Raw genomic sequence first — 13,932 nt, forward strand, 5'->3', positions numbered from 1 at the left:
GGCCCTGATAAGTGATTAAAACAATTAAATGAATTGTTAAAAGTCTAGATCTATTTCAGTTAACTGTTATAATACTTCTCCCTGAAACCAAAATGTACTTAGCATCTGGGTAAAAAGAGTTATCGCAAAACTGGCAAAAGTATAGATTAACAGAGTCCCAATATCTGATTTTGCAACTTTCATTACCAAAATGATTTTGAAAAACAAAAGCAGTGGCTTAAATTGGCAGCAATCATTGACGACAGCTTAACCCAGCTTGAATGAAACAAATGGGAGATAAACAACCTTAGTCTTAAGTAATATTTTAGACAACACTTTTTTCAATCGCTCTAATTGCCTTCAATTTAAATAAGGACACTGTTTGAGACCAGACTTGCTCTGCCACAAATTGAATTTTAAATTCAATCATGTTGCAATTGCTAGTCCCTAGAGGATCTTTAACTACTCTTATTAATCCTACCTCACTAGATCTAAAATAGTTTGCTCTTGGATTATGATCCAAGATACAATCCCTGATGAACTCCACATATCAATCTTCAATGTTTTACTTTGCACATCTGATGTATCCAGTTAACATGCAGTTTAAAATTAACCCATGACAACAGCAATGCCCTCAAATGCCTGCATTATTTCTCCATCTGTACTTTAGCCAAGAGTAGGGCAATTCTTCAGTAACTCTGAACTGTCTCTGTCAAATGAACTAGCAAGCCACTCATTAGGACTTGCTAGCAATCATTGACTGCAAGGCAGGACAGATGGCTATAGTAGTGAAGAAAGCACGTGCAATGCTTTCCTTCAGTGAGCAAGGCAGGAGCACAACAGCAGGGAGATGTTGCAACAATATAAGACCACTGGTTAGGCTGCTGTGGGACCTATTCACCACATGACAATTTACATTCTTCCTTGAAGTACAGAGAAGATATATAAAAATTTCAACTATCAAAGATTGGGTAGGCTGGAGTGGTTTTCCTTAGACTAGAGCACATTGACTTAATGGAAGTATACAAAATGAGGGGATAGAATGGGCAGGGAAGATCTGATTCCCTTTGTGGAGACTTCAATTACTGGATGGCAGATGAATGATGATTGATAGAAGGATTAGAGGGGATAAGAGAAAAAAATTTCACCGAGGGCAATGGGTGTCTGGAATGTGCTGCCTGGTGTGGTGGCTCAGGTGGAAATACTGACAAGAGTGTGCAGCAAAGTGTAACAAGCCAATGTCATTAAGAAAACCAGAAGCACAGATCTTAGTGGGACTCTGGATATAATCAAAAGGATAACATTTTTCTAGTCTATACAGTACTCGGTCTTAAAGAGTAGGCAGTTAGAGTGGAATGTGGGTGGACAGTTGCTGCATTATCATTAAAAAAGGTACATTTTAAGAGATTCAATTGAAAAAAAAGAGTATGGGGCATTCTTAAAAAATTCAGCAAGGCAAAAAGAGGGGATAGGAGATTGAATTATCCTTAACCTTATCTGACAATGCCAAGACATTCTACAAATGCATTAATATCAAGAGGGTATAGGGCCTCTTATAGCTCAAGGTTGTCTTTGTCTTGAACCCCAGGAGATGGGAGAGACACTAAGTGAATATTTTGTGTCAAGTTTTACTGTGGAGAAAGAAATGGAGGCTAGGCAATGCAGAGAAATAATTTTTGATCTTTCAAAAACCGTTCACATTGCAGAAGAGGAAGTTCAGGAAATCTTAGAGAATATAAAAAAGGTGGATAAATCTCCAGGACCTGATCCAACGTACCCCAGAATGTTGTGGATGGCAAGGGAAGAAATTGCAAGACTGCTTGCAAAAATATTTGCATCATCTATAACTACATGTGAGGTGCCTGATGACTGGTGGGTGGCTAATGTTGTATCTTTGTTTAAGAAAGGTTTAAGAGAAATCGGAGAACTATAGACCTGTGAGTTAGACTTCAGTTGTGGGCAAATTGTTGGCAGTGATTATAAGTGATCGAATTTATGGACACAGAGGCAAAAATTGTTTAGGATTGTCAGCATGGTTTTGGGTGAGGAAAATAGTTTCTCACAAGCTTGACTGAGTCTTTTGAGGAAATTACCAAAATGATTGAGGGCAGGAGCAGTAGACATAGTTTACTTGAATTGATAAAGCCTTCAGCAAGGTTCTGCATGGTAGACTAATAAATAAAGTTAGATCACATGGGATATATAATTGGCTTAAATGACAGGAGACAGATGATAGAGGGTTGCTTTTCAGACTGAAGGTAAGTCACAAGCTGTGTTCCACAAGGATCGGTTCTGGGTTCATTATGGTTTGTCATTTGTATTAGTGATTTGCATGAGAATATAAAAAAAAGTACAGTTAGTAAGTTTGAGGACGACACCAAAATTGATAGCATAGAAAAACCTTCTACTAAGATAACAAATACATCTTGATGAAATGGGTCAATGGCTGAATAAAAATAGCAGGTGGCGTTCAATCTGAATAAATAGAGGTATTGCATTTTGGTACAACAAAAAGGTAGAGCTTATATAATTAAGGGAAGGAGCCTTGGTAGTGTTGTAGAACAGAGGGACCTTGGGATTCAGGTACATAATTCTTTGAAGTTTGCATCATGTATAGAGGGTGGTTAAGAGGAGGTTTGGCACACTTGTCTTCGGTGCTCAGTCCTTTTAAGTATAGGAGTTGGGAAATCATGTTGAGACTTTACAGTACTTTGGCAAGGCATCTTCTGGAATACTCTGTCCAGTTCTGGTCACCCAGTTACAGGAAGGATATAATCATGCTGGAGATTGTTCAGAAGAGATTTACCAGGATGTTGCTGGGTATGGAAGGTTTGAGTTAAGGAAAGAGTTGAATGGCCTCTCTCTACAATGTTGGAATTCTAAAATGATTCTATATGAATTCAAAACAGATAAAATGGGAGATGATGCACTTTGGCAGGACAAAAAGCAATGATGATTAGCAAGACACTGGAGACCCAAGGATCGGAGGGACTTTTGTGTGTCTCTACACTGGTCTCTTAGACCAGGCAGATAGATAAAACAGTTAAGGCAGCAAGGGATACTTGCCTTTATTAAATGGAGGCATAAAGTTTAACAGGATGGTGGCTATGCCAGAGGAGGAAAGCCTTCGTCTACTATAAAAAAAAAATGGTCAGATGGATATAATAACAGAAAATTGTATTTAAATAATGTTGAGGAAAATGTAGTGATGGGTGATGCATTTTGCAGTGACCAAAGCAATGGAGCATATGGACGTACCACAAATTATGTGAGGAGGATCAGAGGAACCTTGCTATACACCAACAGATTCTTGAAGGCAACAACTCTGCTCTTATAAGAAGAAGTTGTTAATTACAATAGGGCAGATTTAAAGGGAAAAGACAGAAGGTTTAAGGAAGAATATTTTTCATCCTGAGGGAAGTGGGTATTTGGAACACACTGCCTCAAAGGGATGGTAGAGGTGGGGGCTGTCACCACTTAAGGATTTAGGTGACCACTTGAAACATCAAAACATACAAGTACTGGAAAAAAAAAGAAAATGGATGATCTATAGGTGCTGAATGAAAAAGCTCACTTAATTGATACCTATCACCTTAAACCACTTCTTCCACCGTGAGTGAGCAGTGGAAGCTACATAACCATCTATAATGCAGTGAAGCGGAGGCTCTTTTGATTTCCAAATTAAAAGCCCCTACAAGCTAGAAAATAAAAACAGCAGCTGCATGGGAATACAATTAGCCTTGAGAGTATCCCTCTGAGTTACTTACTGAACTGACTTGGAACTATAGCCATCGCTCCTTCATTCACATCAGATCAAAATTCTGGAACCTAGCTGTTCTCAATAACAGAACAGTACAGCACAGTAGCAGCCCTTTTACCCTATTCAAGGTCAGACGAAACTACATTTTACTATCTTCCATGTACCTATCCCAGAGTCGCTTAAAATGTCCCTAATGTATCTGACGCTATTATTGCTGCCTGCAGTGCATTCCACACACCCCCCACACTGTAAAGAATCTCTCTAACATCACCTCTAAACCTTCCTCCAATTACCATAAAATTATACCCCCTTGCAATAGACATTTCTGCCATGGGGAAAAAAAGTCTCTGGCTATCCACTGTCTCTCATTCATCTTGTACACCTCTAATCAAGTCACCTCTTATCCTCCTTCACTCCAATGAGAAAAGCCCCAGCTCTCTCAACCTTGCTTCATAAGACATGCCCTCCAGTCCAAGCAGGATCCTAGTAAGTCTCATCTGCACCCTCTTTAGAGCTTTCACATCTTTCCTATGTGGAGGTGACCAGAACTGAACACAACAATCTAAGTGTGATCTAACCAGGGCTCTATACAGCTGCAGCATGATCTCATGGCTCAAACTCAGTCCCTGCTAATGAAAGCCAACACATAATATGCCTTAACAACGTTATCAACATGCATGGCAACTCTGAGGGATCTACGGACATGGACCCCACAATCTCTGTTCCTCTATACTGCCTAAGAATCTTGCCTTTAACCCCGTATTCTGTTAAATTTACAGTACACAGGCCTGAACTGTTCAAGGAGGTGACTCACCACTACCCCTAACTTCTCAAGAGCAATTATGGTCAACCTTACCAACAAGGCCACATTCGATGAATATTCAGGGAAAAAACATTTTTGCCACTTGAGGGCACCAGAACCCTGATGTTACAACTGTATGCTGCCATCCAATGGTAGAGTATGCGAATGCAAAAAAATGTATTTGAAGCGTGTCCATTTTTAAAAAGGAGCCTTATGGCCACGTACAAACCTTTAAAGTTTTGATGGAGAGCCTGCTTTAGTCACTAATAGATCTTGGATACATTAGTAGGCACAGTGACTTTTACAAACCGCCATACTTTCAATAAAATTAAAATAGAAGACAAGTCAGTTTTGTGCATAAACCATTCAGACTCATTTTCCACCACACGGATAGGGGGAATAGACAAGGTCTTTTTTCCTGGGGTGGGGGAGTCCAGAACTAGAGGGTATAGGTTTAGAGCGAGAAGGGAAAGATATAAAAGAGACCTAAGGGGCAACTACTTCTCACAGAATTGGTGTTTGTGTGGAATGAGATGCCAAAGGAATGGTGAAGGTTAGTACAATTGTAACATTTGAGAGGCATCTGGATGGGTATATGAATAGGAAGGGTTTGGAGGGATATGGACTGGGTGCTGGCAGGTGAGACTAGATTGGGTTGGGATATCTGGTCGACATGGACAAGTTGGACCGAAGGGTCTGTTTCCATGCTGTACATCACTATGATGACGACCTGAGGCCACACTAAGTGCCTTACATTACACACTGGACACTTGCCTTTTCTTCCATTTTCTTCATATCATCCATGTGTTTTTGTGTATTTTCTTTGAGGCTGTCATTCAGACGACGAATCTCCACTTCTGTTCCTGTTAGCTTTTTCTCCATCTCTAATTTTTCATTTGTCAATGTTTCTGTCCTTTCAGCATACTGAGCTCGTAAGAATGTATTTTCCCGCAGAGATTCCTAGAAACCATGGAAATAAATCAACAGATGGTACTTGGAGACATTGCAACCCCCCACTTGTATCTGCATTGCATATGCAAAGAAAAGATGCAAAGGTTCAAGTACACAGTGATGATTTCAGCAATAAGAACTTCAAATCAACTGGCACCATGTATTGTTCATTACATCATGGGTGATTCAAACATACCAACCTTCTCTAAGGAGGTGCTCATAGTTTCCTCCCACACCATAATAGGGCCCCAACTCCTTGTACCTGGAGCCACATGATAATATAAATACTTGGACTAAAAGATTAAGTCTTTGGGCAATGATGCAATGTATTGAGAAGTTAGCTCAGAAGCAGATGGTTGCACTTTTAAAAAAAATAAACTTGTATTGCAGAAATCTGAAGCACAGGCAAAAAATTACTAAATGGCCTCTTTGTGCCATTAAATTATATGTACACAACAGTGCACAGTGGCTGTCAAATTTGGTCCCCACTTTAAACACTAGCTATACATTGCTCTTTTGATTTTTTTTGTTCCTCCCATGCTCAGAACAGTTGGTCTACATGTTCTTGAATTTGGGACTCATTACACAAACTTCAGTTCCAAGTTACTCTTTGCCAGGAACTCCTGACAGTCCTTACACTCTCCAACCCTTCAGGCTTTTACCCTAATGTATCATTTATTACCACTTCACCATGTACCTCTTGCAATTTCACTTTGGTGGGGGGGGTCTGTTATGGACTTCAGCTCTTGTCCTAGGTATCATCAGTTAGGGAGCAGTACCTGCAGTCGGAGTATGCAGACATCACTGAGTGGAACTGAATGGCCCAGCAGGGCACTGTGCATCTGTAATTCGCTCTCCCTCATCTTCTGCTCCAAATGACTTATCTGTTGCTTCTGCCTGTAATTCCAAGTAAAAGGAATTTATAAATATACAAAAAAAGTGCGAATAATACCACACATTTTTAAAAAGATCAACTCAAGAACAGCATGAAAGTTTTCCCCCTTTAAGACATGATTAATTGATACCACTGAATAGCCAAAAGGAAGGCACATGCTGCAAGACCATAGCACGATGTATACAAACCCATAAGCTTGAGCTGATCTCCAGTTAGCCTGAAGAATATGTAGTCTCCAAGTGCAACAAATCAGTGAAACATGACACCATAGAAGAATCTCTAAATTCAGAGCACTCTTGCAGATCATAAGGGCCATGAAGATGGAAAGTGAAAAGCCAAAATAGGTGCTGAGAATTTGATGGTGGGAGGGAGCATTTTCGGCATTTGAACTGGTATATTGTACTTGAGCATTTGTGGAAACTTCAATTTGTATAAACACTTGTACATGACTCTTATGTCATGTACAAACACAGCAGGGGAATCAATGTTTTGGGCAAAAGCACTTCATTAGGAATGAGGCTCATGAGCCAACGAGGTGGAGAGGTAAATGGGAGGGGTGGGAGGTAGCTAAGAGTGCGATAAGTAGATGAAGGTGGGGGTAATGGTGAGAGGTCGGAGAGAAGTGGAGCAGAAAAGTGGGAACCTCTGGAACCCCTCCAACGGCAGCAAGGACAAAACCTCCCTGGTCCTCATCTTCCACCCCAACCACCTCTGGATACATCACATCATACTCCACCATTTCTGCCACCTATTAATGGTCCCTACCACTAGAGATATATTTCCCTCTCCATCCCTATCTGCTTTCCGTAAAGACCATTCCCTCCGAGACTCTCGTCAGGTCCATGCTCCCACCGCATCTCCCGCCTCACCTCTGTCCAAGGCCCCAAAGAAGCATCCCACGTCCTTTTGAGATTTACCTAAACTCTCACCAAGTCAGTTACAATGTTGTTAGAAAATCACAACACCAGATTATAGTCTAACAGGTTTAATTGGAAGCACACTAGCTTTCGGAGCGACGCTCCTTCATCAGGTGAAATCACCTGATGAAGGAGCGTCGCTCCGAAAGCTAGTGTGCTTCCAATTAAACCTGTTAGACTACAACCTGGTGTGTTTAGATTTTTAACTTTGTACACCCCAGTCCAACACCGGCATCTCCAAATCAAGTCATTTACTGTATCTATTGCTCCCGATACACAGTCTCCTCTACACTGGGGAGACAGGACGCCTACTTGCAGAGCACTTCAGAGAACATCTCTGGGGACACCCACACCAACCAACTCCACTGTCCAGAGGCTGAACACCCCCTCCCACACTGCCAAGGACATGCAGGTCCTGGGCCTCCTCCATCGCCAAACCCTAACCACCTAACACCTGGAGGAAGAAAGCCTCATCTTGCACTTTGGGACCTTCCAACCAAATGGAATTAATGTGGATTTCACCAGTTTCCTCATTTCCCCTCCCCCCAACCTTATTCCAGATCCAAACTTCCAACTCAGCACCGCCCTCATGATCTGTCCATCTTTCTTCCCACCTATCTGCTCCACCCTCCCCTCTGACCTATCACCATTATTCCCATCTTTATCTACCCATCACACACAGTTACCTTCCCCACCCCGACACCCCTTCCATTTATCTCTCCACTCACTGGATCGCAAGCCTCACTCCTGATAAAGGCTTTTGCCCAAAACGTAGATTCTCCTGCTCCGCTTTTCCAGCACCATACTCTGGACTCTGATCTCCAGCATCTGCAGTACTCACTTTCTCCCATGACATAAGAGCTTGATGGGGCACGATTAATTGAATTTCATTCTTTATAACCCACACTTTATCTGACCAGAGGACAGTTAGAATTAATTCTGGTTGGTAGTACATTCTTTTCCTAACAACAGCTCTAATCCAGACAGGGTACAAAAATTGCTGGAGAAACTCAGCAAGCCTGGCAGCAGTGCAGAAACAGTTAACAGTGAATCCACTGGCCCTTCTGAGAACTAATTCAGAGGGGAGGGTTTCTAAAAACTAAAAAACCGTACATACCTTTCAATAACTATCTCCTTCTCCTTCAACAAGCTTTCATTTGCTTTTATCAGTGGATCCCATTTATTAAGTTCTTGATGTGCAAAAGCAGAATAGGCTGAAGGGTATTGATGGGATCCATGGTTTAAAACCTATAGGGATAGATAGGGAAAAACAATTGTTAAACCTATTGGAAATCTCAGCATATCACTAGGAAAACCAATCCGGAGAGCAGTTTTTGACAAATGGATAGGGAGGTCAAAAAGTAGCAGAATATAATTAAACTTAGAAGGAGCAAGGATAGCAGGCCCATGCATCTGGCTGGCTAGGAAACCAACACCAAACGTAATGCAATTAACATATGGACAAGTGAAATAACACAATAAGTCTAAAAGGAAATACCAAAAAAAAGGCACTCAGACCATACCACAGAATCTTATAGTACAGAATGAAGCCACTCAACACATTTCTCAAAAGAGGTACCCAGCTACTCCCAGTCACCCTACATCCATAGCCCTCTAACTTCACTACTTTCAAATATATATCCTGCTTTTGAAACCACCTATGGGATCAACCTCCACTCTCCCAGACTACTCAATTGTTAGGGGTTTGGAATGGATTAAGTAATTTCTCATCAACTCCTAGCTCTCCTCTGGACAATCTTCAAACATTGACCCCCCACTGTCATACCAACTAGTGGAAACAGAATATACTTCTTTACTTGTCAAAAATTGTTCATAAAGATATCCAGAACTGAACACAATACTGTACTCCAAATTCTCCAATTACATCCCATTAAACAAATTGAGTTTACACTTAAGTGGCAGTGGAGAATTGTGTCTCAGTTAGGTAGACTGAAAAATCATACAGCTTAATAATCTCCTTCAAGGATGGCAACTAGAACTGGCCTAACTAGCATCCTGTACAACTTCAACATGACATCCCAACTCTGATACTCAAAAGGGCCAAGCATTGAAGGTAAGCATGCTGAATGCCTTTTAACAACTCCATCTATAGGTGATGCAAACTTGGTCTCCCGCCAACATAAGGACGATGTTGTGAAACTTGAAAGGGTTCAGAAAAGACTTAAGGATGTTGCCAGGTTAGAGCTATAGAGAGGCTGAATATGCTGGGGCTGTTTTCCCTGGAGTGTCAGAAGCTAAAGGGTGACCTTAGAGGTTTATAAAATCATGAAAGGCATGGATAGGGCAAATAGACAAGGTCATTCCCTGGGTGTGGGAGATTCCAAAACTAGAGGACATAGGTTTAGGGTGAGGGAGGAAGAGGGCTTTCAAAAAGAGGGACCTTGGGGCAACTTTTTTTTAAAATCGAGGGCAGTCAGTGTATGGAATGAGCTGCCAGAGGAAGTGGTGGAGGTTGGTACAATTACAACATTTAAAAAAGGCATCTGGATGGGTATATGTATAGTAAAGGGTTAATAGGGATATGGGCCAAGTACTGGCAAATGGAACTTGATTAATTTAGGATATCCAATATGGAGAAGTTAGAGCGAACGGTCTGTTTCTGTGCTGTACATCTGTGACTAATTAAGGTACTTGAATTCCCACTGTATAGGTCCTTCCCTTATTAGACTTACCACAATACAATACCTCATATTAACCCAAATTAAACTCCATCTGCCACTCTTCAGCCCATTGACCTGACTGAATAATATCTTTATAAATCTTAGATAACCTTATTCAGTGTCCACTATACCACAAATTTTGGTGCCATCTGCAAAAACCATGCAATCTACATTCCCATAGAAATCATTTATAAAAAAAATGACAAGAGTGGACCCGGCACAGATCCCTGTCAAACACCTCTGGTCACAGGCCTCCAGTCTGAAAAATAACTCACCACCATAATTGTCTCATGCTGGTAACCACATCTGGTATCCAATCGGCAAAGTCACCCTGAATCCCATGTGATCTGGCTTTACTAGTTGATCTACCATGTGGAACCTTGTCAAAGGCTTTAATAAAAGTCCAATTACTGTTCTGCCCTCAATCCTTCTGGTTGCTTATTCCAAAACCTCAATGAAGTTTGAGAGAAAATTTCCCTTCGCACTAAATCATGCTGACTATCCCTAATCATTCTTTACCTCTTCAATTCATAAATCTTTTTTCTTGTATAACCTTAGATGTTGGAGTTGTAAGACTGACTTAAGACATTTATCACAAATTTGAAAGCAATTGCTACCATTCTATGCGTGACAACTGCTCAACAGCAAGTGAAAACGGCACAAGTTTTTCTATCCTTTCATAGGATGTGGGTGTCAGTCAGATCAACATTTGTTGCCCATCCCTAGCTGTCCTTTAACTACGTGGCTTGCTAGGTCATTGCAGAGAGCAATTAAGAAATCAAATCAATTCTCATCGCTGAGAGTTGGGAATCACAGGTATGCCAGTCCAAGGAAGAACAGTGAACTTTCATTCCTAAAAGACATGCACGAATCAGATGCGTTTGTCTCTCCAGTCACTGTTACAGAAATTAGTTTTATTTCAGACTTCTTTTTAAGTTGATTGAATTTAAATTCTACTAGCTGCCATTGTGGGATTTGAAACTAATTCCTCCAGAACTAGCTCTTTAGGATTACTAGCCCAGTGGTGTTACTAGGGCACCAAGCATTAGCCCAAGAGACCATTGAAACTGTTGGGCTTCCTCATGCCCTGCAGAGCAGAGATCTGCTCAATCTCAAACTGAATGTAAGGATATTACCTGCATTTGTTCCACTTGCTGCCGAAGGCTCTCCAATTGTTGCTGCTGCCATGCTGTTATGTCACCAGGTTTATCATTAGAGTGATCATACTGTTTCCCACGTGCTTGTTCTTTTAGCCACACCGGAGCCCAAAGTGCTTGCTGTGCATGTAAGCTATGGAGTCCTTCAGGAACAGAGCCTGCACCATTAGGTCGCAAACAAGCTCTCTGTCCCAACAGCCCACTGTTAGCAGACACGTTTTTGCTCTCTGGTAAGGATTTAAAAGTCATATTGGAGATACTACAGCTATCCTTGCCTCCAGCTCCATTAATATCATGAGATTGTCCTGCTTGGCTGCATTCTTGAAATCTGTGCCTAGGATCGTCGTACATAGTGTTCAAAAAAGTAGACTGATTCAAAGTTGGTTCGATATTAGGAGTTTCAAATTTTCGTACCATCTCATCTGATCTTAAATATTCTGTATTTGGATAGGAGTTGTCAAGCACATTCAATGTAGGTCTGTTTGTTGAATCTACAGGTAAAGGTTTAATACCAATAAAAGGTTCTTCCATTTTGACCACTCTGGTCTCAAAGTTAGAAACATCCAGCCCATTCAACTTGGAATAAGATGACAACTGCTTTCCAGATCTTTGATCCGGAGTGTCTGACAGATCACTTGGCTGTACGGATACAGAACTGAAACCAGAATCACTCACTGGATGGAGACTAGATGAAGTGTTACCGGAGGTAGAAGGCATGACATGTGCAGTAGGGATGACAGACAGTGAGCGGATAGGTTTGAATGAGGAACACCCACTGGAGCTGCAGAAATCTGTAAAAGATGAAAAGACAGTTAGAAACAAAATTTACACCAAGAACAGGTACAGACCGCCTAGAAACTTTCAATGATTTGTGTTCCTTCAGAGATATCTCAGCTTTTCAAAAAAGTTTCTCCAAAGTTTGTTAAAAGAGGTAACTTTTGGGTATGCATTAAAAAACTATCACCCCACCCTGTTCCAAATCTGCAAAGATTTGATTTTTCTCTGCTCATTGGTACTGTTGGCTAGGCCAGCATTTATTGCCCATCCTAAATGGCCCAATGGATGGTTCAGAGTCAATGACCTTGTTGGGGATCTGGAGTCGCAATGACAAATTCAAATATACCTCAAGAACGTTAACCTGGAGTTCTGTAATACTAGTCTATTAACATTGCGATCACACCACTAATGTCATATGCTTTATTGACTATTTTATCCAAGTATGTTGTCAGTTTGATGGAACTGTGGATCTGCACATCTAGATTCCTCTGTTTGATCTTAAAGAGTTCTGCCATTTACTGCTCCCCTCCCTCCTGCATTAGATCTTCCAAAATGTAGGACCTTGCATTTGTACAGATTAAATTCCACCTGCCATTTCTGCCCAAGTCTCCAGCCTATCTATATCGTGTTGTATCTTCTGGCAGTCCTCTTCTGTCTGCAAACTTATCAGGCCATCTACATTCTCCTCCAAATTTTTAAAAATATATTATTTTATTTCCTCCCACAGTCCAAAAGTGTGCAGGTTAAGTGAATTGGCCATGTTAAATTGCCTATTGTGTTAGGTGATGGGATAAACGTAGGGGAATGGGTGTGGGTGGTTGCACTTCAACAGGTCAGTATGGACTTGTTGGGCTGAAGGGCCTGGTTTCCACACTAAGTAATCTAATCACAAACAAGGTTTCCAACACTGATCCCTGTACAATACTAATCACAGATTTCCAATAAAAACACCTATCCACTGCTACTTTGTTGAGTAAACCAGTTCTATATCCATCACAAGCTCACCGTGAATTACAAGAATGAAGTCACATGCATCAGCCTGCCATGAGAGACTTTGTCAAAACCTTTGCTAAAGCCAGAGCAGAAGAGTCGGACATCGCACAGAGCTGTGGTAATAGGAGACTCCATAGTGAGAGGAACTGACCGGGGTTTGTATGGCAGCAGGCGGGACTTAAGGATGGTGTGTTGCCTTCCTGGTGCCAGGGTTAAAGACATCACAGACAGAGTGCAGGAAATCCTCAAGGGCAAAGGTGAAGAGCCAGAGGTGATGGTACATGTCAGCACAAATGACATTGGGAAGGGGAGGAACATACTAACTAGGAAGGCGGCAGAAAAGCAGGACGTCCAGGGTGATTACATCCAGTTTGCTTCCAGTTCCTCAGGCTGGTGAGGCCAGAAACAGGGAGATAACGGACTTGAACATGTGGCTGGGGAACTGGTGCAGGAAGCAAGGAGTTAAATTCTTGGATCACTGGGTATGTTTTGTGGTAAGCATAAATTATACAAGAGATGGTTTGCACCTTAATAGGTTGGGGACCAGCATTCTGGCAGGCAGGTTTGCTACTGCAACACAGCTACGTTTAAACTAAGATGTCGGTGGGGGGGGGGCGGGGGGGGAGAGGGGGGGGAAAAGAAGAGAGAAGAGAGAGGGGTACTGGATGTTTAAGAAGGAAATTGAAGGGAATGTTAGAACAAGGGAAGTCAAGACAGACAACTGTACCAATGAAGCAGAAAACTCAAAAAAGGGATCATGCTGTAAGGTTGAGTGAAATAGGAGTTGATGGGAACGGTGAGGGCAGTAACAAATTAAAAATACTATATATGAATGCACGAAGCATGAGAAATAAGATGGATGAGCTTGAGGCTCTTTTGGAAATTGGCAGATACAATATTGTGGGGAAAACTGAGACATGGCTTCAAGTGGACAGGGCCTGGGAAATGAATATTTGAATATTATGTGCTATTATAAAAGGACAGACTGACGGGCAGAGGGGTGGGCTGGCCATGTTGGTA

At 41.5% G+C, this 13,932-nt stretch overlaps 1 protein-coding gene across 2 annotated transcripts in view; it reads right to left on the minus strand.

Moving 5' to 3' along the window:
* cep85 (centrosomal protein 85) overlaps positions 1-13,932 on the minus strand; it is an 82,513-nt gene that overhangs the window by 20,653 nt on the left and 47,928 nt on the right. For both annotated transcript variants that reach the window (XM_060847491.1, XM_060847490.1), the window contains exons 4-7: positions 11,122-11,933; positions 8,422-8,552; positions 6,272-6,389; positions 5,316-5,501 (exon numbers count right to left, since the gene is read on the minus strand). In XM_060847491.1, the coding sequence (XP_060703474.1) occupies positions 5,316-5,501; positions 6,272-6,389; positions 8,422-8,552; positions 11,122-11,933 (1,247 nt within the window). The remainder of the gene's footprint in view (positions 1-5,315; positions 5,502-6,271; positions 6,390-8,421; positions 8,553-11,121; positions 11,934-13,932) is intronic.

The sequence above is a fragment of the Hemiscyllium ocellatum genome, chromosome 30 (assembly GCF_020745735.1).
Source record: "Hemiscyllium ocellatum isolate sHemOce1 chromosome 30, sHemOce1.pat.X.cur, whole genome shotgun sequence".
Taxonomy (NCBI): domain Eukaryota; kingdom Metazoa; phylum Chordata; class Chondrichthyes; order Orectolobiformes; family Hemiscylliidae; genus Hemiscyllium; species Hemiscyllium ocellatum.